At 58.6% G+C, this 20524-nt stretch overlaps 1 protein-coding gene across 2 annotated transcripts in view; it reads left to right on the top strand.

Annotated features, from left to right (window-relative positions):
• The window catches only part of CSMD1 (CUB and Sushi multiple domains 1), a 1035440-nt gene that overhangs the window by 851300 nt on the left and 163616 nt on the right, over nucleotides 1-20524 (top strand). For both annotated transcript variants that reach the window (XM_036228983.1, XM_036228984.1), the window contains exons 19-23: nucleotides 4576-4692; nucleotides 6085-6300; nucleotides 9662-9850; nucleotides 17060-17229; nucleotides 20189-20345. In XM_036228983.1, coding sequence (XP_036084876.1) covers nucleotides 4576-4692; nucleotides 6085-6300; nucleotides 9662-9850; nucleotides 17060-17229; nucleotides 20189-20345 — 849 coding nt within the window. The remainder of the gene's footprint in view (nucleotides 1-4575; nucleotides 4693-6084; nucleotides 6301-9661; nucleotides 9851-17059; nucleotides 17230-20188; nucleotides 20346-20524) is intronic.

Raw genomic sequence — 20524 nt, 5'->3', positions numbered from 1 at the left:
GCGTCTGGAACCTATCGGCCGTGAGGCTGGGGTTCTCGGGGTGGACATGGGAGGCGTGTTCCAGGGAGGGAGCGGAATTCGTCATCTTCGAGTCCTCCCCGCCCCGCCCCCCTGCCACGGAGAACATGACCACGGCCTGCGACAGCCGGCGCGGGCAGCCCTCGCCTTCCCCCAGCCCAGGGAGAGAAGACGCTCTCGCCACACTTACCAAAGCCGGGGCTTCGGCTGCACGGAACGACAGCTCGCAGTTAAGGAGAGGACACAGGCGGGGTCCGGGTCCGGGCCGCGGGGGAGGCCACGGGGGAGGCCACGAGGGCGGGCGGTCCCCTGCGGCACGGCGCTTCTCGGGCTCTGTGGGGCGACCAGCAGGGGCCCAGGGGCCCTGCAGGAACCTGGGGCTGACGGCCCCGTCGCAGGGCTGGCCGTGGACTCCGGGTGGGTGACGCCCTCCCAGGCTCCTCCGCCCTCCGCCACCGCCTCAAACGGCCGAGTTCCTTCGGCATCCCGGACAGCGGCGTGGACGAGTGTCTGTTACTCCGCTGCTCACCCAGACCCCCTCTGAGTTTGGAAACGAGTTGAGCTGAGCTTCCCTCTTCCTACGGCCTTCGCCCGCCGGACCGTAAACTCAGCAGGGACCGGCACCTGTCCGTCTCAGCATCTGCTGCATGGTCAGGAGCCGAGATGCTTGGGAAAGAGCAAGTTCCTCAGTGCGCAACTTTGGGAGGCCGGTGGGCGGGCGGGCGGAGCAGAGGGTCGGAGACGAGCCCGGGCCGTGGGCGGGCGGGTCCTGCAGCTCACGGGGGAAAGCCGAGTGGGTGGCACCTCTCCTGTCCCCTCGTTCCTGTGCTCCGTGGCCCTTCCCACGGGGGTCCCAGCATGTGGGTCTCTGCGTCTGACGTGGGTGGGCGATGTAAATGGAGAAGTGAAATCCAAGACATCGCAGCCTCGGGGGAGTGGAGGCCAACGCTCACCTCTCCCGCCGGCCGGGAAAGTCCGCAGCGCGGCAGACGCCGGCTGTGCTCACGCGGGTTGAGTGCGGTCCCCTCGGTAGCTCCACCAAGGGAACGCAGGTGTGTCCGGGTGTGAGCACAGGTACGGAGCACATTGAATGTGCTTCACTCGCTCTCGCTTCGGTCTCAGGAGACGCTCAGTGCAGTTCGCTGCACCTCGGATCTCGTTTGCCAGAAAGAACAAGTGCAGGCTCCGTGGCATCACGTTTGCTCGAAGACACCGCCGTGTAAATGAGCCTGAGCTGGGTCCGCGCACACCTGAGCCGCACACGAGCCGCAGGCCCGCCTCGCCTGTGAGGTGCATCGCGCTCCGCCCCCGAACGGCCCCTCCGTGGGGTCGGGTGGCGGTTCCGGGACTCTGGGGAGTGGACGGAAAGGGGCCGTGGTCAGAGCAGGCTGCCCCACCCCGGGCAGTGCCCCAGCGCCCAGCGGACGGCAGACGCCACACCTGGCAGGCGTCGGGACAGAGGCCGAGACAAGTGCTGAAGAATTTTCTCGTTTTAAGTGTCGCCGGATGCAGCGTTCATCTACCAGTTTCTACAGCACACGTGGACTTCAGGGTCAAGAGAACCGACAGGGACCTGGGTGTCGTTCTACGTGAGCCGTTTCTGCTCCTGGTGGTGAAGTCCTTGAGAACGGCCCGACAAGTCGATGTGCGGAGTGACGGGGGGGACCGGTCGCCAGGTGCGGCTCGTGCCCCGGGGGTCTGAGCCCGGCTCCTCCCCCCGTGCTGCCTGTGACTGCTCAGCCCCCACGCCCGCCCTGGGCTGTCGGCTGTGTGTCTGCACCTCCCTCCGGCGGTGTGGGCCTCGTCCAGCCCTCGCTCCTGCCCCCAGTCAGACCTCCCTCGTGGGACCCAACATGGGCAGCCAGGTGTGACGCCAGCCACTCTGCTTGGTGTCTGGGAGGCGGCGAGCGTTGCGTACCCTGGCGGACCGGCCAAGCCCACTTCTGCAAAGCGTCCCTCCGCGGTCGGCCCCTCTGCACCCAGCACAAAGCTCTCAGCCGCCCCGGCTCCTCCTCGTGGTCATGGCGCCGACCTGCCGTCCGTGAGAAAAGCCCATTGGTCCACTGCAAACCGCGAACGTCCCCTGCCACGCCCGCCTCGTTCCCACGCAGCGGCCGCCCAGTCAAGCCGAAGCCTCGGTCAGCGCGGGTGTGCCCGGGGCTGGACCCTCCGGCAACCCGTCACCTTGTCGCCCTCACGGCGGCCGGTAAGGCCGCACGGGACCCGGCGTTAGACCCCGCCCCCTCTGCTCCCCTGTCCTCGGCGCCTTCCCAGCCACACCGCCCTCCCCCCCCCCCCGCCCCCGCCGGCCACCCTCCGCCTGTCCCTGCCACTTCCCTGCACCCCGGTCGTCCCCCAGAGAGCGTGAGGTCCCCTCATCTCCACCGTGTCCTTCCTCATAGGTCGCCTCCCGAGCGCGGCCCCCCGGGCGCCCCATTTATAGAGCCCCGACCCGCCCAGTGGTTGGACGGCCCGCGGGTCTGTCCTTCCTGGTTTTCCCCCGGCCACCTGTCGCCTGCCAGCATCGCATCTGACCTGCTCCTGCGCGACGTCGTGGGCTCACGTCCTCCCGCTCCACCAGCGTGCGGTGGGGTGGGGTGGGGTGAGGTGGGGGGCGCCGGCCCCTGGAGCGGGGCTCACGGTCTGTCTGCGCCTTTTCCTCTTTGCTCCGCTGAGGACAGAGCCCGCGTGGTCACGCCTGCTCCAGGACCATTTGTCAAACACACTAATTCCAAATATCGTATTAACGTTACCTTTTTTCGTAGTAAAGCTTAGGGTTGATGTAAGTGTAGGATGGGAAAATCTTCAGCTGGTAACACATCCTAGACCTCACTTAAAAAGTGTCCCTCATACTAGACGGTGAGGAGTATCCCATTTTCCGTAAGTGGGCTCATTCTTTGGCAAATGTCAATTGTGGAACTGGCTTTTAGGACAGGCGGTTCGGGATGCTCACGTGACCAGGAGAGTCCTTCCGGGCACAGTCATTTGAGGCCGGACCGCGCCACCCGCTCCGGAGAGAAGGAGGGGGCGGAGCCTCGCGCCGGGAACCCCGAGGCTTCGTCCGGCAGAGCGCTCTGCGCCCGACATGCGGCTCCGCGTCCCACACGGCGTCGACGCGTTTCCTTCTCGCAACACCCAGTGGTCACTGTGGGGGTCCTTACCGTCCTCCTCACCCGCGCGGGCGTGGGGACACGGGGCAGAGGGACCCGCGGGGAGGGTCCCCGAGTCTGCACCGTGACACACGCGAGGGCGTGTGAGGGCAGGGCCTGGAGACTGGTGCGGGGCTGGGATCCAGCCCCCCGCCCGCCCCGCACCCCTGCTGTGCGGAGTGCGCGACCTTGGACCCCCCGCAGCGCGGTTCTTCCTTTCTCGGGGGAGTCCGATCGGCGGTGAGGGAGGAAAGGGAGCACGGGCAAGAACGTGCCCGGCCGCCGCCGGTCCGCAGGAGCCGGGCCCAGTGCAAACCAGTTGTCCACCCCTCCAGGCCTAACGCCCGGCGCTGGGCGCGTAGTGTCCATCGGACGCTGCGAACTGCGCCAGGCGGCGGGCTGCCCACTCCTCCCCTCTCAGGACGAGGGCGCTGAGGGCGGGAGGCAGGGAGCTTGGCGGCCGCAGGGGAGGGGCGGGGAGGAGGGGTCTGAGCACCTAAAACCCGCGTGGCTTCGACCCCCGGCGGTCACCGCCTCCTTCCCCGCGCGCAGCTCCCTGTGGCTGGCCCCTCCTCCTTCAGACACGCGTCGCTGAGGCGGGTGGAACAGGGCGTGTGTCGGAGAGGGTGTGAATTCACCGACGGGCCCTCCGCGAAGCTCTGACCGTGCACGTCGGGGCTCCCTGGGGAAACGGCCCCTGGGACGTGAGTGCATCCGCACCTGCCGTGTGTCCAGAGAGAGTGTGAGAAATGGACTTACTAACCAGGAGGCCTCAGCCTCCGCCGCGGTGGGCACGGACCGGCCCCGGGGTCTGCCGCCGCGAGGCCGGAGCCCCGCAGAGCCGCGGCCCGGGCGCCGTCTGCAGGCTGGTTGCCCGCGACTCGGAGATCGCGGCGGACGTGCCGCTCAGATCCCGAGGCAGGACGAGGGTCGGCGAAGGCAGCCGGCAGGACGTGCAGCGTGTCCGCCGGCGGTCGCGAGTGTTTTGCCCTGTTCTGGCCTTCGACCGGTCGGACGAGGCCCACCCACGCCCGGAAGGGCCGGCCGCTGTCCCCAGTCCGCCCGTGCAGAGCTGGTCCCGCGTGCAGATGCCGCGCGGGCGGCCCCGGAGTCGCGCTGGAGCTCGCATGCGGGCGCCTTGGTCAAGGGGGCAGGTGACGTTCCCCGTCACAGGGGGGTCGGCGGGCGCCGCCGTGCCCGTTCCGTGATGTTTGTCTGAGACGTGCAGCGTGTGCGAGGCTGCCTACGAGCCAGCGCGGTGCAGTCGAAGCGAAACAACGCTCTGGCTTCGATTCCGCGTCAGCTCCTTTCTTCGTCCTCGGCTGATCGATGTCGCGTTGAGTGCGTTTGGCTCTAGCCGTCACCGGGAAGCTGGGATGGTGCCCTGACCTCTCCTTGTCCTTTCCAGCCCTGTGCGGAGGCTACGTGCATGGGAAGAGCGGAACGGTCCTTTCTCCCGGATTCCCGGATTTCTACCCGAACTCTCTGAACTGCACCTGGACCATCGAGGTGTCTCACGGGAAAGGTGAGGAAGCGCACAGAGCTCGCACGTCCGGAAACGTCACCCGACAGGGTCCTGGGCGGGGGGGCGGCTTGCTGTACGAGCAAGAGCTGGTTCCCCACAATCCTTCAGCTGCCGATTTTCATCTTTTATACGATTTTTATGAAAAATGGTTTGAAGTGGTGCTGCAGGCGAAAGTAGAGTTCTTGTTTGATTCTGTGTATCAGATAACCGGGAATGTGAGCTTTAAAATTAGCTGTCATGGTAAGAAAAAGAGGCATGGATTAGATTTCACACGCTATGAATGCTGATTAAATAAGAGGACGTGAGAAGATCTGGGGACATGCGATAGATCTGGGGTCCCTTTTGCACTGCCTGGTGTTCTGAGTTACCCCATGTTGTCACGCATGGTACGCTCTTATCGTCACGCATTTCAGGCATGACTCGGGGGCCGTTTGCACTAACCTCCCTCCATATCCGGGGATCTGAAGACCAGGAGAACTCGCACTCTGTGAAGGAAATGTAGTTCATAGTCATTGGACTCGGACGGCACCATGAGTATTTTTGTATGACCAAAGCTGTCATTTTTAAGGAGATAATTTGGACTTGTGATCACCTAAACATTGGGTCAGCTTTGTCTGTCCACTTGGAGTTGAACTTGGCTTGATGTTAGACGGACTGTTACACGTGCTGTGCCCTCCTGAGCACCCATCGACACAGACGCAGGTGCAGACGCGGATGCAGGTGCAGACGCAGACACAGGTGTAGACGCAGACGCAGTGTAGACACAGATGCAAACGCAGGTGCAGATGGAGGTGCAGACGCAGACACAGACGCAGATGCAGACACAGGTGCAGACACAGACGCAGGTGCAGACGCAGGTGTAGATGCAAACGCAGGTGCAGACGCAGGTGTAGACGCAGACACAGGTGTAGACGCAGATGCAGTGTAGACACAGATGCAGTGCAGACACAGACGCAGGTGTAGACGCAGATGCAGTGTAGACGCAGACGCGGGTGTAGACACAGATGCAAACGCAGGTGCAGATGGAGGTGCAGACGCAGATGCAGGTGTAGACGCAGACGCAGTGTAGACACAGATGCAAACGCAGGTGCAGATGGAGGTGCAGACGCAGGTGCAGACGCAGATGCAGGTGCAGACGCAGACACAGTGTAGACACAGATGCAGGTGTAGACGCAGATGCAGTGTAGACGCAGACACAGATGCAGACGCAGACACAGATGCAGGTATAGACGCAGATGCAGGTGTAGATAGAGATGCAGGTGCAGACGCAGACGCAGACTCAGTGTAGACACAGACGCGCGTGTAGACGTAGACAAGGCCCCCATGTCTCTAAGCCCGGAAGCATTGTCCTCTGGCCACCGGTAACGCGCTCCCCCTGCTGCCGGCCCCCAGGTGTTCAGATGATCTTCCACACCTTTCACCTGGAGAGCTCTCACGACTACCTGCTGGTCACAGAGGACGGGAGCTTCTCGGAGCCGGTGGCCCGGCTCACGGGCTCCGTGCTGCCGCACACGGTGAAGGCCGGCCTGTTCGGGAACTTCACGGCCCAGCTGCGCTTCGTCTCAGACTTCTCCATCTCCTACGAGGGCTTCAACATCACCTTCTCAGGTACGCCTGCCTCCTGCTGTCTCTCGCCTGCCTCTGGGGACGGTCGTGGTGTGTGCATGTGCGCGCGCACTTGTACGTGCGTGTGAGGGTACAGGTGAGTAGCTGGCTGCTGGCAGGTGGGGAGGGGAGGCAGAACCCCCCTGAAGCAAGAAGGGAGGGGTTGCTGGCCTGGTGTCCACGAAATGCCTCCTTGCAGCTTCTCAATGTGGAGTCGTTCCTGTCACTGTCCCTTCCCGAAAAGCCTGCCACTCACCTCCTGCATGGGCTTTATCAGACTCCCTGGGCCCCTGTTCTTGCTAGGAGGCGTGCTCAGCACCACCGTCCCCTGAGAGCTTGGTCCCTGCCCCCTGGCGGAGGTCCTCGCTTGCACTGCGGGCCCCCTGAGGGTGGAAGGTGTGAACACACACACAGGAGGGTGAGTTGCAGCCACCGTAATGCAGCTGCTCAGCAACCAAACATGTTCCAGAATTAAGAAACTCTTTGCTTTAAATCGTAATACGTAGATAACATTTACGAAGGGTTTACGTTGCTCAGACGTTAGCCACGTGGGTGTAATTTGAATGGTTTTATGCAGGGTATTGTTTCTTTGCAAATGCAGAAAAATTACAGACACTTAACTGCTGAGAGGCGGGGGAGGAGCTGAGCGAGGTAAACACGGTGTGTGGGCCCCCCCCCCCGATTCCCCCCAGCACCGGGCCCCGCCCCGCCCCGCAGTGCTGCCTTGGCTGCCGGGGACTTTGGGAGACAGGGCTCTGCCCCTCCGGCTCGGCCGGGGCCTGATGTCATCGTCCACGAGTCGCCGAGTCACTTTCGACGCCGCCAGGCAGAGGCTTTGCTACAACGTTCGCGTGTTTATCCGAAGGTCTTGCCGGGACGTTTTCCACCCGTCCCCCTTACGGCACCCGCAGCTCTGTCCCTGCACCTTACACACGGCAGGCGTTAACCTCGGAATGGGCCGTGACGGAACGTGGCGCATCGGGCACACGCGTCCACACGACACAAAACGAAACACCGCCTCGTGTCAGCGTCGCTGGGGTGCACCTGACGCGTTGGGCACTATCGGAACGGAGAGGTTCTGCGGGGTTTGGGGTGCTCCGAGCCACTCGCGGGGTTTGGGGTGCTCCGAGCCACTCGCGGGGTTTGGGGTGCTCCGAGCCACTCGCGGGGTTTGGGGTGCTCCGAGCCACTTGCTGTCTGCTTTAGTCCGACTCTTGTTTTTTCACTGCATTCGTGGAGCTTTAAGGACAGGCTCAGACTACGTGATTTCTGGGAAGTCTGCTATCGTTGGGGGTCATCGTGACCTTGGCCACTTCATAGGCCAGAGACTGAAACCCCCGTCCCTCCCTCACTGCTCCCCCGGCGGGGTCCCAGGCAGCACCACCCGAGAATGTCCCGTCTCTGTCCTCACGTGCATCTTGGTCCAGAGCGAAGTTCAGTATGGCGCCCCCTGGGCACAGCGGCAGAGACGCAAGGCCCCCGCTCTTCCATGGGCGCCTGTCACGCACCTGCCGTTTTTATCCGTGTGCGTGTTCGGTCCCTTTCGTGGGGCCCCGTGCGGGGCCGGCAACGCCTCTGACGACAGGAGCCCCTGCGGCTCCAGACCTCGCTGCTTCCCAGGCGGCCGGCCGAGAACAGAGACAGCAAAACGCACTTTTCCAGTTTCCTGGCTCTTTGTACTTTTTGGGGCAGTTTGAAAACAGTGTTAAATGTTATAACTAACACGGTAACAGTGTTTTTTTGTTTTTTTTGTTTGCTTGCTTGTTTTGGTTTTTGGTGTTTTTTTTTTTTTAAGACCAGAACAGTTTATTAGGAATGTTTTTATTTTATTTCTTACATTTTTTAGTATTTTGTTTTATTTTATGATTAGTTTCAGGCCCGCGGTACCCTGGTTAGACATTCATATAGTTCATGAAACGATCCCCCCAGTTACTCCCTCTCCCCCCTGGCTCCGCACTCAGCCAGTGCGCTGCTGCCGGCCACATCCCCTGTGCCGAGCCCCCCACCCGGAACCATCCGGCAGCCTCCAGTCTGTGCTTTAACCCCTCACCCCATCTAATACCATCATCGGATTTTTTACTTGTGGGTCATACTAAAAATAGGGCAAATTACTGATTAGAATTAGGGTGCGCAGACTAGTTCGACTCTGTCGAGACCCCCGAATGAGCAGGAAGACGGAGACGATCAGGAAAGCATTTGACCAGCACGTGAATCGAGGGGGAAATGGAGGCGCGGAGTTGTGCCTGCCAGTGACTAAACAAGCCGACGATGGAGCAGAAAAGGAGGGCTGGACTCGGACCTATCGGGGGAAAGGACAGATCGCACTCAGTGCGTCCGCGGAGAACATCGGGCCAACGCTTCATGGGAGAAGAGCCCGAAGCGTGGTGGTCGTAGACTACCGTGGGGCTTTTTTAAAGAAATGTTAGCACAGTCCCCTGCCTGCGTGTGGCCACTGTCTCTTGTCTCCCCGGGGAATGTCCACCCTGTAGCTGACGCTTCGCCCTCCCGAAGTCTCCTGCCAGCATCCCATCCCTGGCGGCGTTTCCTCCGACACGTGGCCTGCCGGGCGATACCGTGTGACTCAACAGGGCGCCTTACGGGCGAGGGGACAGTGAGGAGGAGGAGCCTGAGCAGACGGGCGCGCCCCACGCCGACCTCCCCCTTCCCACTGACGGCAGCGGCGGAGTGCCGGGCAGAAGGCAGTGACGGTCGGGAAGGAGGCGCGTCGCACGCGGGGACACGAACGTGTGGGCTCCGAAGCGCGAGGCAAACCCGCTGTCGCCCCTAGAACCGACCTCTGGACGCTTTATCCCCAAAGGCAGAAACGTCCGGGCAGTGTGTTTTTCTTTTTTTTTTCTTTTTCTTTTTTAAATTCAATTTAGAGCCTTCTTCCTCCGTAGTTTACATAAATTTTCAATAGTTCGTAGAATATTTATCTTTCATTACATTTCAATAGAACGTGGTTTATAGATCAAAAACAGACGAGGGAAACTGCCGTCCCTTGCTGAGGTGTGACTCAGAGGTGAAACCGAGGCCGGTGAGTCCCCACCGCGGTCACCCTCGGGGCCGCTTTCCCTGCAGCTTTGAGAGGAGGGCCGACCGATTTCAGAAATCAGAAAGGACGGTAACATGATGCCAGGCTGTTAAAGCGAGTTTCGAAATGGGTCATCTTACTTTATCGCCCGTCTGTCTGAGAAGATGCTGCCGTCGGGCCGTTTGTCCAACGCGCGCCCGGCGGGCCGCGGAGCTGGGAAGGGGAGGCTCGCGGATGCGCGTTTCGGGTCGCCCTGGGGACCGGCGCTCTGTCCGCCCACGACCGCGGCGAGTCCCGAGCCCCACGCGTCTGCTGTCTCTTCTGCCCCAGAGTACGACCTGGAGCCCTGTGACGACCCCGGCGTTCCGGCCTTCAGCCGCAGGTTCGGCTTCCGCTTCGGAGTGGGGGACACGCTGACGTTCGCCTGCTTCCCGGGGTACCGTCTGGAAGGCGCCGCGAAGCTGACGTGCCTGGGCGGGGGCCGCCGAGTGTGGAGTGCAGCTCTGCCAAGGTGTGTGGGTAGGTGGTCACACGCTTTCATTTCATTCATCCGGGGGCGGTGGGGGGGGCAGGGCCTGGCGCGGTCAGGGCCAGCGGGGAGGGCGGGAGCCGGGCGCCCGGGGCCCCCCAGCGGCCGGGGCTGGGACGCGCTCGGCCCCGCTCAGCTCTGCGGCTCCACGAGCGAGCAGGAGGGAGACGCGGGCGCGTGTCGGGTGTGTGTACGGAGGCGGAAAGGGACAGAGGCGTCACGTCCGGAAAGATAAAAGCTGAACACAGCCTTCGACAGCGGTGCGCGTCAGAGACGCGGGGTCTCCTGGCCCGGCAGTGGTGGGGCCGTGTCGTTTCCTTCTGGCTTACACGCCAAGGCCGCCTTCGCCGCTTCCGGTTGCTCCTGAGGATGTCGAGAGGTCGTTCGGGGGGCGAGGGGGCCTCGGGTGCTGCGGCACGAGACGCCGTGCCAGGAGGGACCCGGGGGTGAGTCGGGTCGTATTTGCCTCCCGTGGGAGCTGTGCCGTCTGCCGTTGGGGGCTAGAGAGGCAGAGGGCAGTGTCTCTCTGACGTGGCGTTTGCCTGCACGCGGGGGTCTGGCGGGAGCCCCAGAGACGGTGCCTGGTCCCTGCCACATGGCTTGGGGTGCACGGGACTCGCCATCTGTTCCCTAGAGTTACAGAAAACTCTAACGGTGTGGTGTGGCGTCGTGATGTACGATGTTTGTCTAGAGATTAACCGTGATGGCCCTTCCCTGCGAGACCTCTGCGTCCGTGGGAAGCCCGTGCCAGCTCCGTACGGGTCTTACTGGCTGATGGACCCGTTGTGAAAGTAAATTTCTTACGGCCCCAAAACACTGGGTCGATAGCTGAGCAACAGCAGACTTTTCCCGGGACCGGGATCTCTTCAGGAGTCCGCGTTGCTTAGGAACGCGGCAGGACGCAAGGTCAGGCCTGCTCTTTGTGCACGAATGACCCGCAGACGGTCAGAGTCAGAACTCGACCACGACACTGTCGCACCAGCGACCCCGAGTCTGGCCGTCTTCCTCTCGCTGCGGCACACCCCCGTGTTCCTGCCCCCTGGCTTTCTCCCCAAATAGTGCCTCTCGCATCTTTCGGTTGCGATTTTTTATTTGAGAACGGGGTGCAAGTTTCAAACACTGACTCAAGAAAAAGAAAAAGATAGAGCGTTTTGTGGATGGTCCTAGGAGTTCCCTGAGATGCCGGGAATCTGCATTCCTCAGGGTGGAGATGACCCGACAAGATCAGATCTGGAAGGAAATCTCAGCCCAGTGAAATCGAAGCTTCATTCTACACAAGTCGCATGAAGCGCTTTATGGATGATCACGTTCCACTGGCCGCTCTTCTATCTAGAGTCAAAATCCGCGGGCTGTTGTTCCTGGTGCCCGGGTCCTCACACCGCTGACGGTGTGAAATGAGGAGCGGGTATCGTGGTGGGCGCTGCGACGTGGGAGGCGCCGTTAGGACCAGGTGTGTCTCTGCGCCCGCCGCGCGTCCGCTCCGCAAGTCCGGGCGGCTCCGCGGCATCCGCGCAGGTGTAGACAGCGGCCTTTAGCAGGTGGCAACGCCTCCCAGCCTCGCCGCGCTCACACTTGCTCCTCCGCGCTCTCCCACCGTCGCAGTTTGGGGACTCGCCTCACCCGTCCCCTTCTCCCGCCTGCTTCCCCACAGCTGAAGAGGCCCCCGCCCCTTCGTGATAACCGCTCTGCCCGTTGAGACTGGCCTCCCCATCGGGCCGCGCGCTCCTCCAGGGCGGGCCCCCCCCCCATCCCTGGGATCCGCCCGCGTCCTCCTCAGTGCGCGGCCGTCCGAGGGAAGACCAGCGCCCCCCAGCCTACCGCTGTGCCTTTGAACTCACATGCTGAGCACACATTTTTTTTAGACAGGGTATTATGAACCTATACATCCACATCAGAATAATTCCTAAGTAATAGTGCTGAGAGCATTTTTAAAAACCAATGAAAATGAGTTATCTTGCTGAATATCTGAATTCTGTTTGTTGAACAAACTATAATCCCTTGAAATGGAAAATAATAAGAAAAAAATCAACACTCTTAGCCTCGCTTGTTTAACAGAGTACAAATATTTTAAAGAGGCAGAGTAAAACAGAATATTCCGCCTGTATTTTGATAAACGTAAATACTTGGTGGTCTTAGTAGCTTTAAATATCTGGACCGATTCTAGTTAAGCGATATCTTTCCATACCAACCAGTCTGTTGTTCTCGCTTATTTGTTGATTTGTTTAAAATTTTAAAACAAAATTAAAAAATTTAATCTCTGTTGAATCTGAAAGGTTAATCCAATGATAGCATTGAATTAAGGAAATAAAGGATTATAGGATAATAAATGGATTTAAATGGGAACGTTTTATACAATGCTTAAATATTCTTTGTAAGTAAAAAAGAGATTGGATATTTTAAACAAAATAGATTTCAAATGTGCATATTACATATTATGTAAAGATAGAATAGAGACAGGTATAGATAGATACACATTTCATTTGAAAACAGTTGTATCCATCTTTGCACACTATTGGATTTAATTCCAAACCAACTTCTGATGGAAGACATGCCTCAAAGAAAGCGTGCGCACGCAGCCGGCACCTATCGGCGCCGAGCACCTCCTGCAGTCTGAGGCGTTTGGCGGTGCTGCCCATGTGCCCCCTGGCTGCTCACATGCCCCGCCCCCGCTGCCCGCGTGCCCCCCTGGATTTATTTAATGATTAATATTTACAAAAACACGCTCTATGTAAGTGGCAGGCAGCCACAAGGAGAGCGAGTCGCTGTTCCCTGTCAGGCACGCCCAGTCGCCACTGATTTGCGGGACGGCTGCTCCGTCCTCAGGGCTGTCCGCCCAGACGGGGTCGTAGGAGGCTTTGCAGACCCCTCCGCCCCCTCTTCTCCATGGAGCCTCGAGGGCGGGTTTCCCCGCAGGCCTTTCCTCTTCTCCAAACAGCCCTTCGCCAGGACTCCGTCCCCTCCCAGGGACAGCCACCTACCTCAGAGGAGCCACCAGTCCCAGGCCCGGCCCCGCCCGTTTGCAGCCCCATCCCCCGAGTCCCCCGAGTCCCCGCCCGTGGTCCCCGCTGCAGCAGTGCGCGCCAAGCCACGTGAACACCCAGTTCCCCTCGCGCCCGAGGCTCTGTCCGTGTGCCCCCCCGCACGGTCCCCGCCTGCGCTTCTCCACGTGCCTCGGGCGTCGCCAACCCGGCCACCTCACCGCGCGATGAACCACGGCCCTCGAGCTCAGGTGGCTGGGCGCATGCAGCCAGGTGTCCGCACTGGCCTTGACGTAAAACCAGAAGGCGGCGGTGACGACGGCCACGCGCGTTCATCGGAGTAGCGTCAACTGGACACAGAGAGCCGCCCCGAATCGAGGAACGGCGCCTGCGCGAACCTCTTTGAAGAACGCAAAAGTACACAAATGTAAATAACAGCGATAACGCGTATTACATGGATGCATAAAAAAAAAACACCGTGTTCACATAGACTTTTTACTGAACGCAGCGAGTTCACATGCCATAGGAGCGATTTCAGCCGCTCGCGCGGAGAACCTGCCGTAAGAAGCGTCTTCCAGGGTCCGGAGCCCGGGCCGCACGAGACACCTGTGCCCGGGTCGTTTCGCCCCGCTGCGGCTGCGCATGCACAGTGGATAAGTGGCTTATTTTTTAATAGTCACTTAGAAACTTCCTGTCCCTGCATGAGAAGCGCCCGTGTCGGCACTTGTGGGGCCCGCGTCTCCGAGGGGCGGGCCTGGGGCGCGCTGCGGGGCGAGGGGGCCCCGTCCGCACACGCCGAAGCCGCAGCACTGCCCGCCCGCCAGCGGCCGCGGGTGACCACGGGCCGATCCGTCCCCCACGCTGGTCACTGCGGCTCACCGCGGACTCGCTCTCAGTTAGCGCTGCGTGCTGTGTATCTAAGAAAAAAAATCCCCAAACCCAGCTCCTAATAAAAAGGTCGCTACAATTACATCTTCAGGTTTATTTTTTTCTTCTCATGTATACAAATGCTAAAGTCTTCTTTCTATTTCTGCCTTTTTGTCATATCATAAGAAAGAATCATACGGTTAATGTCTTAATTGGTAGTGAAAAAACACACATTATCTCCAGTTACTTGACGACCTATTCTGAGTCAAAGGCCTTGAAAGTCCCTTCCGCGATAAACTCGTATCACCCGTTTCATTAACAACTGTAAATCACATCACGAATTGTTAACTATCACACGTTTTCAACATTAAATAGCATAAAAAGGGTGCGGTTTCCTTCCCGAGCAATTACAGCAAATCCGTGACTGTTCGCTGTGTGACCTTGGGAAACGCAAGGGATTTTTAAACTGTCCTGTGCTCCCGTTTCCTCATCTGTGAAGTGACATTTGTTCGCATATCGGACGAGGTGACCGTGAGGATCATGTGATTCAAAGCATGTGAGAACTTAGAGGAGCGTGCGACACCTAAGCCCGCCGTCGCATTTCATACGAGAGCCTCCCCTTGGGCGGGTGCTGCCCGCAGCCGAGGCGGGGAGACGCCTCGCATGGCAGCCCGTGCGGGAGAGAACAGGAACGCGGTGCCGTGTGGGCTGGAGACGGACTTCGGGGTCACCGCCCCCCATAACTAGAGCAGGAGGCCAGGCCCAGGGGCAGCGAGCACGGAGCCGCCCGCGCAGGCGCAGAGCGGGCGGGCAGCGCGGCCGTCGGAGCGAGGCTCACGGGTGACCATGACCAGCGGCTCCCTGGGCCTCGGCTGTCGGCGCAGAGCGGCCCGAGGACGCACCCGGACTTCGCGTCGTCATCTCCATGGTGAGCCCAGAGCAGCGGAGCTGCGGTCCACTCGGGTTCAAGGTGAAGGGGCGTAGTGCTGCGCTCAGCCCACGACCCGTCCATCCTCCTGACCGCACGCAGTCGGGGAAGACGACCCGCCGGCTCCTGCGGACCCGGCGGTGACCGGAGACAGGGCCGGGAGGCCACGCCCCCTTCCGCCTCCCGCCCACTTCCCGCGGCCCGCGGCCAGCGCGGGCTTCACAGCGGACGTCACGTGCGGGGGGCAGGGTGGACCCCGCGCGGTCAGACGCTTGTGGAACCGACATGCGCACAAGCGGCGGCTGTCGCCACGAAGTAATTCGGAAGGTTTCCTCAGACCGAAAATATCCATTTGCCATTATTTGTCATTATTTTTATACCCTGAGTTGCAAGACATTTTTTTCAAACTTGTAAATGGATAAAAGGACCTAAATTTGATCTTTGAATGTTTTCCTTTATTGATCACTGCCGAATTCAGTTTTAGATAAAAACTCCTCGTATTTGTGACCCGGTTCTAGAATTCAGTGCGTGTCTTCTGTTCGCTTTACGTCCACTACCTTTAACGAGTTGGAAACCCTCACTGTCCCGGCCAGAAGCGGCCAAAGAGTGACACTCTGCTATTTGGATGTTCTTGTCATTTATTTTGGCTTTTATGTAACAAACAAACAAACGAACAAACAAAACACCCTCTTTCTTCAGGAAAGAAAGTGAATAAGAGTACGTTCGACCAGGCTGTGGGGAATTACCGTTTCCCCTGGAGATGATTTACCTACAATGCTTTGAATTTAAGGTATGAACGCCTATTTCTTCAATCTTAGATTTCCTGAGAACCGTCAGATTGCCAACAAGAAAGGGCCCCCACTCCGTTTGAAGGCCACCAGGACCCAGGCCTGGGTGTCAAGGCCCAGACCTCGAGCATGGGAGACGCACTGCTTGCCTTGTCTCCGTGGAAGTGCTCTCTCAGAAAGCAGTAGTAGAGCCAGGCAAATAGGTAACTATAATAGTAACAACTGTAGCTACCATTTAGCTGACAGACAGTCCATTACCATTGCGCTGAGTCAGCGAATCCCAGTGCCTTTTTCTCGACACCTGCTCCTGCTTCCTGACTCCGCCCGGCGTCTCGTCCACATCTGAGGAACCGGGACAGGCGAATCCACGTGCCCTGCGTTTCCCTCCCCGACTCTCGACCGGCGCTTCTGCATGACGCCCTTTCGAGGCTCAAGTGTGCAAATCACTCGAGCCGATCACGAATGTCCGGCTGCGCCTCCCGACAGGATGGGAATCACGGTTGCTGTTGGAGCCGATTTCACGAGTGGCCAGAGAAAGGCGGGAACGCGAGGCGCAGTGATGGAAACCGGCAGAAAACGCCCGCCCGCGTCACGTGATGCCCGCGTCACGTGATGCCCTGCGCCGCCCACCTGAAGCTCCGCGCTCAGTTCCCTCTTGTCCAGATGCGTCGACTCATCTCAGTGATTTTCAGTTTCCAACCTGATCATCGTTCTTCCAACTCATACTTATTTTGTTGAATTTTTAAAAATCACCGCGTTTGACCCATAGTGTGGCCAATTTAGTTATCTGATGCCAAACTCCGCAGGGTTTTCTTGTCACACACACGCACACGTGCACGCACGCACATACACGCATTTAGCAACCGGATCGTTTTAGGATCGTTTTAGGCACGCAGAATTTTAGAGCTGAAGGAGTTTGTAACCTGTTCCCTTTTGTGGCTGAGGAAACAGGCGCTGTGAGGTTGGCTGACCTCCGAGTTGACAGAACGGAGAGCTATATTTATTTTTATATTTCCCCTTATTGAAGATCGTTTTATGCAAATTTGGATCTTGAGGAGAATTACCCTCTCCTTTCCTTAGGGGCGGGGGCACAGTGGTTAGTGCCACTGAATGGTTTTCCATCCCATGATATGAAGTGGAGAGCTTCCTGCCCCGACCCAGTGGCTGGGGGGGGGGGTGGGGGTGGGGTGGGGGGGGGGCTTGTCTGTCCTTGGCACCCAGGTGACGCCACAAACCACAAGTGTGGGAAGCTTGCAGCAGCGCGACAGTAGAATTGGCAGGGAAGTTTCATGGGACAGAAGCACGCCGTGAGAGGTGACGCGGCTGCCTGGGGACGCGGCCAGGGTGCTGGTCCTCGAGTTTGTTCTAGAACCCCGTGGGGTGGCACGCCGCTTCCATGGAGTAAGGGGCTTTGGGTTAGAGAAAATATGAAAATCTTCAAAATGGGATAAATGGGGTTATCGTCCCTGAGCCGTTGGTGAAACAGTAAAAAAAAAAAAAAAATCAGTAATGCGCAAAACTGATGTAGTAATAACAGATATACATCGGGAAAAGTGAGGGCTGCCATGGTTTTAAAGTGTTTCTCTATTCAGTCATTCCATTTTTGAATCCTCTTTCCTTTTTAATGTCCTGTTTTAGCTGAGTGCGGGGCGACTGTCCAAGGACATGAAGGGACGTTGCTGTCGCCAAACTTCCCGTCCCATTACGACAACAACCACGAGTGCATCTACAGCATAGAAACGGAAGCCGGCAAGGGCGTCCGGCTGAGCGCGCGGAGCTTCCGGCTGCGGGAAGGGGACACGCTGAAGGTGAGGGCGCCTCTCCCCCGCGACGCCGTCCCTCCTTCCCCGGGGCGCAGCGCGCGCCCGTCCACACCGCTGGATGCGGGCACGCGCGTGTCGATGCGTCATCCTGCGCGCACGCGTTTTCCGGTTTATCCGCCTGGTTTGAGAAGCCGGGGCGGGTGTCCCTGGTGGCCGCATGCGCACTTTGAAACACCTTCGTCCTGGATCTGACTTTGCTAGTCATGTATCGTAGGTTAATTATTGAACCTTTTTAAACCGCTTCCGAATGCACGAGAACATGGAACGATACCTACCTGCCTTTCGGGGCTGTCTTGGGAATTAAAGGATACGATATGGGTGACGGTTCCCGGGATTGTCCCTGGCGCACGTATCAACCCTTGGAACTTGCAGGGCTCCAACCAGTCTCTCCCACGGTCCTCCTCGGGCTTCACCTGTGGTCACCATGTTCAGAGCTATGAGGTTCTTGACGTGTCCATGGCAGGGCTCACGTGGACAAGCCAGGCCAGGACCGAGCAGAACCTCAGGGGACGCGGGGACATGCTGGCGTGCGTCCAGCAGCGAGGGCTCCGTGCGTTGACACTCCACGTGTCAAGGCGGAGGAAGCGCCCCGCGTGGGGTCCAGGACGCACCTCCTTCTGGATGGACTCCCCGGAGAACATGCCGGGGATGAGGCCGGGGCCACCCAGAGCTTGCCCTGTTCCCTAAAATTCCGCGGTTTTCTATTCCTCTTTGCACCCTCGAGGACTCTCAGGACACCAAGTCTCAGGTTCAGCATGTGCGCTCACTTTAAGCTGTGGGTGGTAAGAGCATGTGCAGAACTCCGGCCAAGAGGAAGACGTCAGCCTCCCCCGTTCCTAGTCCTTTTGCACAGCAGAGAAAGCAGGGTCCCCAGCAGCTCCCCTTGACCCCCCTGCAGTTACGTGCAAGGGTCGAGGGAAACTCACAGAGGACAGTGACTCACTTCCTCCGAAGTTCACATGTTTCAACTTCACGTAGAAGAGTGCTTTCCTGCTGATCCCTGCATTTGAATAGTCTTCGGGAAGCTCCTGCTGACACCGTGGGGCACTGTAATGAAGAAGTGAGTCTCGGAGCACATTCTCACTCATCTAAGAAATTTAAAGTTGCACCCTAAGTGATCGCTTTCAGAATCTTTTTGCTAACCTCAAATTTAGAAGTCAGTAAGCCTCTTCAGCAAACTTTTAAGGAACAATTAACTGTACTCCGGTGCAGGTGAATGATTACAGACGCTACATAAGATATACGCTGATAAATTTTATTGCAGTGGAAGGGAGAAAACGTGGCTCCTCTGTGATTGTGGGCTGCTCAAACTCATTGATCAGAACAAAAAGCAAAAAGAAAAATCTGGTTGACCACATTTAATTTCAGAGACACTGTCAGTCATCTCGAATACCTAAATGTTTCGTAGGCATCTGTTTTGTTGAATAAGCTAATGACTATCTCAGTGTTAAAAGTATTTCAAGTGAGATTTTCTTCATTTTTGCACATAAATGCTGTGTGTTCACGTCGCCCCTTGAGACATCCCATGTTCCGACAACGAAGACCGAATTTGCAGGCACACTCCTGCACAGAAACGCGACTCCTCGCTTCACGTGGGGAACTCGCGTGACCGAAGACCGGCTCTAAGGGAAAGGTCGTGGAGGGGCTGCATGGTGGGAAGAGGCCGAGTGTGGACACGGGGCCCTGGGAGGCAGCTGGCGCACCGACGTCCCCGGCCCGTTCTGCGCCGGCACGCTGGGACTCCTCGTGACGCTTCCCGACCCGTGACGGCCCGCTGGCAGGCCGTGGCACTGGGAGCATGTGGCCCTGAGGACGTGCCCGCTCTGAGCGGGGCTGGCAGTGCGGGCGCCGGGGACGGAGCCTCAGCCAGGCTGGACGGGGCGCTCGGGGCCGGCTGGCCGTGGCTGGACGCGCAGCCACCAGGCGCGTGGAGCTGGCGGAGCTCGTCGCTCCGTTCACCCAACCGAAACCTCGCGTCCTCTGGCTTCCCTGGCTTCCCGTACGGGCCACACTGACCTTTGTGACGGATGTGAAATGCGCATCCGGTGTCCGGCGGTGGAGGCTGAGCCGTCGCCGTGGGCAGCCGCTTCTCCGGTCAGCAGTGTCCGCCGTGCGCATGTGCTCCACTGCGCTGGGGAAGCCGGGCGCTCGGCAGCCCCGCGGCCCCTCCCAGAGGCCGTCGCCGCGAGGAGACTGCGAGCCGGTGCTCCCGCGGGGTCTGCTCGGTCCCCGCCAAGCGCCCGTCTGGCCCAGTCCAGACCGGTGGCTGCCCACGGCCTCTGACGAGCTCAGCCACTCAGCTGCCTTGGCGCCCCGCGTCTCCGCGGCTCTCTGTGCAGGGCAGACTGCGGGGGACCTCGGGGCACAGCCAGGGCCAGGCCGTGGGGGGCTGAGGGCGGGGGCCTGGCCAGTCCCTCTCTGAGGCAGACCCTCTGGGTCCAGGACCCCTCATAATCCAGGCCCAGACCCCTCAGCCTAGTGGGTCCCCCAGTTAACCAACACACAATTTTCCAAATAGCCTGTTGACAGCTTTTACTGAGGAATTATAGGCATTTCATTCTACGTCAAAATATGCTGATTTAATTGAAATGAAACAAAATAATGATCCATAAAATTAATGTTTCTAATTGAGTTTTCTCCTTTTGGAAGTGTGTGTATTTGTGTTAAGTCAGCTGAGTGATCCACACGGTTTCTGTATTTTTTGGAGAAGACGATAGAAAAGTAAGAATCTGCGTGAGAAAGAAGAAAGTAGGAAAGAAAAACAGATACTGGAGGAGGCTACCGAGGACTTTGATAACTTTTATTTAGTTAAGATTTTCTTCTTAGGAAAATACTTCTGAAAGTATCATGTAAAATCACGCTTTCGAGATTCGGATGTCTTGTTAAAGCTACCAAATTGGAAGCACGATGAAGTAATAGGGCTTGTGCTGTGACCTCTCATTAGGTATACGATGGAAAAGACGCTTCGTCCCGTTCCCTGGGGACCTTCACGAAAAGTGACCTCATGGGCCTCACCCTAAACAGCACCTCGAACCACCTGTGGCTGGAGTTCAACACCAACGGGTCTGACACTGACCGCGGCTTCCAGCTCACCTACACGAGTAAGTAGCCATGACCACGTCGTCGTATTTGGTTTTTTATTTCCTCAGGATACATCTGTTACTTAGCTGGTATCATACATTTTAAATATTGATCTCCTTGGCCCCCTACTGAGTTTTGGATGGCTGTCTAACTCCGTACACTGCTGACTGGACAGTAAATTTAGAAACATTATCAGAAG

This window comes from Rousettus aegyptiacus, unplaced genomic scaffold (assembly GCF_014176215.1).
Source record: "Rousettus aegyptiacus isolate mRouAeg1 unplaced genomic scaffold, mRouAeg1.p scaffold_m13_p_11, whole genome shotgun sequence".
Classification (NCBI taxonomy): Eukaryota; Metazoa; Chordata; class Mammalia; order Chiroptera; family Pteropodidae; genus Rousettus; species Rousettus aegyptiacus.
The sequence above is the reverse complement of the archived record's forward strand: the minus strand, read 5'-3'. Positions and strand labels throughout refer to the sequence as shown.